General features: G+C 34.7%; 2 protein-coding genes across 3 annotated transcripts in view; one reads left to right on the top strand and one right to left on the bottom strand.

Annotated features, from left to right (window-relative positions):
* The window catches only part of LOC21393994 (carotenoid cleavage dioxygenase 8 homolog B, chloroplastic), a 4,263-nt gene extending 2,180 nt beyond the window's left edge, over nucleotides 1-2,083 (top strand). The window contains 6 exon segments of the mRNA XM_024169521.1: nucleotides 1-190; nucleotides 794-987; nucleotides 1,171-1,360; nucleotides 1,608-1,668; nucleotides 1,671-1,694; nucleotides 1,865-2,083. The exon segment at nucleotides 1-190 is cut by the window's left edge and continues 8 nt beyond it. Coding sequence (XP_024025289.1) covers nucleotides 1-190; nucleotides 794-987; nucleotides 1,171-1,360; nucleotides 1,608-1,668; nucleotides 1,671-1,694; nucleotides 1,865-2,010 — 805 coding nt within the window. The 3' untranslated portion in view covers nucleotides 2,011-2,083.
* A 426-nt stretch (nucleotides 2,084-2,509) lies between these two features.
* The window catches only part of LOC21393995 (probable transcriptional regulatory protein At2g25830), a 4,036-nt gene continuing 1,993 nt past the window's right edge, over nucleotides 2,510-4,552 (bottom strand). Inside the window, exons 4-7 of one of the 2 annotated variants that reach the window (XM_024169519.1) lie at nucleotides 3,774-3,930; nucleotides 3,390-3,667; nucleotides 3,072-3,174; nucleotides 2,510-2,977 (exon numbers count right to left, since the gene is read on the bottom strand). In XM_024169519.1, coding sequence (XP_024025287.1) covers nucleotides 2,885-2,977; nucleotides 3,072-3,174; nucleotides 3,390-3,667; nucleotides 3,774-3,930 — 631 coding nt within the window. In that variant the 3' untranslated portion in view covers nucleotides 2,510-2,884. Of the gene's footprint in view, nucleotides 2,978-3,071; nucleotides 3,193-3,389; nucleotides 3,668-3,773; nucleotides 3,931-4,552 lie in introns of both variants that reach the window. The other variant, XM_024169518.1, reaches the window with a different exon arrangement.

Below are 4,552 nucleotides of genomic sequence, written 5' to 3' on the forward strand. Positions count from 1 at the left end.
CGGCGGCCCCGCGCCCGGGTGGGTCCATTCGTTCCCGGTGACCGAGCACTACGTCGTCGTGCCGGAGATGCCGCTGAGGTACTGCGCGCAGAATCTGCTTAGGGCTGAGCCCACGCCCTTGTATAAGTTTCAGTGGCATCCGGAGTCTAAAGGCTTCTTGCACGTTATGTGCAAGAGTAGTGGAAAGATTGTACGTATATACTTTCTCCTTCTTACACAATATTTTCGTTAGTTTAGTGCATTAATACATATATTCAAGGATACTAAAGTATGAATTGAAAATTAATGTTTATTAGATTAATTCATTGGTAGTAACTAATAACGTCCCAGGTTAAATTTGTTCATATATGACACTAAAAAGGAATTATTTTAAGGGTACGTATTACTCATTTTGATTATTTTCTGTTGTTTCATCAGATTATTCTAGTAATTATTCTAATTATTGACTATCGTAAATAATACATTTTATACTTATTTGCGGTAATTACCGAAGTACAGCAACAACAACAAAAAAACAACTATTATTTTTTTAAAAAACTTTCCTTCATGAGTGTCATGTCAAAACAAAGTGTTATTTAACATGATATATGGTCCCTTCATGATATATGAGTGTCTAGCAATTCATATATTATGCATTACTTACTATTAATATTAGACTAATTATATTCACAAATATTAATTAATTTTGTTTTAAATTAAGAATATCGACCGAGCATTTTTCCACTTTTAAGTTTATGTATAATTAACCAAGAAAGCTTATATCATAACCATCAATTTAATTACGTGATTGAAGGTGGCGAGCGTGGAAGTGCCATTGTACATTACATTCCATTTCATAAACGCCTATGAAGAGAGAGACGAGGAAGGGAGGTTGACGGCCATTGTTGCAGACTGTTGTGAGCATAATGCAGACACTACCATCCTTGATAAGCTGAGGCTGCAGAACCTCCGCTCTTTTAACGGCCAAGATGTGCTACCAGATGCCAGGTACATACGTGATTGACTTCTATATTGATCATAGATGTTGCTAATAGTGATTGCATCTTGTAAATAAATTATTATTAGTTAGGGTCACTTTAAACATTATTGATATATAGATATATATATACTAATTATTAATTAATTTAATCTTGAATACCATGTATATATAATTGACTTGTGATCAATTAGGGTTGGGAGGTTTACCATACCAATGGATGGGAATCCATATGGGAAGTTGGAGGCAGCTTTGGACCCAAATGAACATGGGAGAGGGATGGACATGTGCAGCATTAATCCAGCCTACTTGGGCAAGAAATACAGATACACTTACGCTTGTGGGGCCCACCGCCCATGCAATTTCCCTAACACCATCACCAAGGTACCGTTATATTGTACTACCATCATCAATATGGTCAATATTTCAGCCTCATTTTTTAATACGAATATCGATGAGAATAGAAACTAATATAATGAGAAAATAAGACATCTAATTAGGTTGACGCCCTCTAACAACTCAATCGATATTATATATACACCTCATAACCGTTATTATTATCTGAATCTGAAGAATAGAAAACTAATTAGTGAAACCGTTTTTACAAGTTTAAAATCCGTAAATGTTACAGATTGATTTGGTAAAGAAAAGGGCAAAGAATTGGTACGAGGAGGGCTCAGTGCCATCAGAACCGAGGGCGCAACACAGGAAGATGACGGTGAGTAGTACTAGCTAGCATTGCATGCATTAATTAATTAATTTATACAGAATATTACACTTCAACAAAAATTGATTAATAAATAGATAAAGATTATAAATATTATATACAAGTCATGTATTTCCTAGCTTGACTTGACGATTAAGACTTTTTGAATATTGTTCTTGAAGGTGTGGTGATCTCGATGATAAGTGAGAATAATGGAGGTGGATACGCACTGTTATTAGATGGGTCCACCTTGGAAGAGATTGCCAGAGCAAAGTTTCCTTATGGTCTTCCTTATGGCCTCCACGGCTGTTGGGTTCCAAACAACTAATAAAAACTCCCTCCATGCCTAAAACTTCAGTTGAGAGTTAGAGCAATATTTGTTCTAGTTGTAGTATTGGTAGAAAGATGGGTCCCACACACGTGGTTCGTATACATAGATATAGCTATAAGGATGTATATTGCCATGAAAAGTGTGTGCAATATCAGGATGATGAATGGCAAGCAGTGTAATTATTAGATGTTGATTATAGTAATTTATTGATAAATGGCGAGCGAGTACTGAATGTTGGTTAGTTATGTAAATCTTTTATTTGTCATGATAAATGAAAGCTCAATTCTCTTTCCAAACTTGCTTCTCGTCTATTGATATTAAGAGCCCATTTGATTCATAGATATGAAAAGGAAATTTAAACAGAAACTCTATAAAAAAAAAAAATTAAATTAAATTGCAGTTCAAATCTGCGAGAAAGAAAAAGAGGGACTATAAAAGTGATTGAGAACTCAATAATTAGGTTAAGAAAACCTCTTATATTATGTATGTTGTTTGCACATGTAATGGCGGATGCAAAAGAAAACTACTGCCAAATTGAGGCACTGGAAGACATGTCAAGAATTGAATTCTTATTACTTCAAAGGGGGTTTTTTTTTTTTTTTTTGTTTTTTAAAGGATATTATTCTGCACTGACACCTTTCACACCAAAAGAATATGAGAAAATTATTTTCTCCCTGATGAAAAGGAGAAAGGTAACAGTTAAAAGCCCCAGACTCGGCCCCCTTCTTTATTTCTCATTTAGACATCTTTGAGGTGTATTTTCCAATGAGATTATAAGAAGAAATCAAGCACAAACCAGATATCCTCAACGCCAAAAGCTTGGTTTAATTGCCCAAACAATGAGTTGCATACATTAGACTAGAGATTCTGATCACTTCTGGTCAGTATAAACAGCATCAACATCATCTAGCTCAAGTAATTTATTAATGAGTTCCTTGTTCAAATCCACAGCCTCATCGTCTACCTGAAACCGATCATTAACATTGACGTATTTTTAATAAAAGGGCAATACTTATTCAGTCTCCGAAGCTCATCATTAACATTAAACCTTAACACACCTCAATAGTGGTAATCGGAATTAGTTCAGAACCACTATCAGTCTCGAAAGGTATTCCTTCTTCGCGTAGTTTTGACAATATTGCTGAATAGTTCTCTGACAAACTGACGATTTTAAAGTAGCTACCAGAGAGCAAGAAAGAAATCAGAACTCTGTAGAATTTTATACCCCGACTTCCAAAATTGCCACATTGTCATAGTTCTTGTACAAACAGCAAGCATACATCGATGAATTACAACAAAGATACGACATTTCAGAAAGTAGAGTTGGAGTGTGGAGCATAGATATAAGAAGTAAAAATCGATAAAGTTCTACTTACCTCTCTGATGCATCTTCTTCAGTGTCATCTTCATACAATGGAGGTTCAACGACATCCTCAGCACCGGCATCTAATGCAATCGAAAGGAGTTGATCCTTGTTAGCATCTGAGGCTTTTATGTTTACCACCCGAACACGTCTGAATTTAAACATCACAGAACCTGGATCTGCCATCTTCCCCCCATAGTCCTTCACTACCTGTCTAACAGCAGCCACAGATCGAGTAATTTTATCTGTCAGGACTTCAACTACAATACTAACTCCCGCAAATCCATAAACCTGTTAATTGAGAAAACAAAGTGTATCACTAGATGTCAAACCATACAGTGTAGAACAACAATGAATTAAACAGGCAACAGGATATAGATAGATAAACAATATCTGCCTCATAGATTTTCTCAATGTAAGTTTCTTGTCCCTTCTCAGAAGCTTTCTTGATGTTTCTCTCCAAGATATCCTTTGGTACATCAAGCTCCTTGGCTTTCTCAAGTACAGCAGCAAGGGCTATGTTTGATACGGGATTTGGACCGCCTCTTTTTATGCTGAATTATTTGGAAAACTGAAATTTATGAGGCGGAGTAACTCCATAACATATAAATAAACAAATAGAGAGCTGCTTCTTTGGCAAAAATAAAAAGGACAGATTATGTTGCTCCATGATGAAATCATAATAAGTGTAAAATAAAATCCAACCACCCTGGTTTCCTACTTCCTTCCATTTCCATCCATAAAAGAAAAGTTAATCGTTTTCTACACGACAATCAAGTCTACGCAAATTACTTAAAGACGCAATTATTCCGACATAACATGCAAAAGAATAATGTTTTATACTTTTATATTACAACATATTAAAGTGTGGAAGCTACAATTATTAAGGTCTACTAAGGCTTAGTTTGGTAGTGCTGTAGATTTTGGAAAAATTGCTTTTAGCTGTGCTGAAGGAAGAATCAGCTGTTATAAAAAGTAGCTGAGTGTTTGCTAAACTATAATTATAGTAGCTATGCTAGTTCAAAAATCAGTGTAATAACGTTTGATAAATTATGAGGTTGAATTGTTGTGGATAGTTAAAAATTACGACTATATTATATTATACTATAATATAATATATATAATTACAATATAATATATATTTATTATTATATTTAATATAATACACAAAAAAAA

Source organism: Morus notabilis, unplaced genomic scaffold (assembly GCF_000414095.1).
Source record: "Morus notabilis unplaced genomic scaffold, ASM41409v2 Scaffold245, whole genome shotgun sequence".
Lineage (NCBI taxonomy): Eukaryota > Viridiplantae > Streptophyta > Magnoliopsida > Rosales > Moraceae > Morus > Morus notabilis.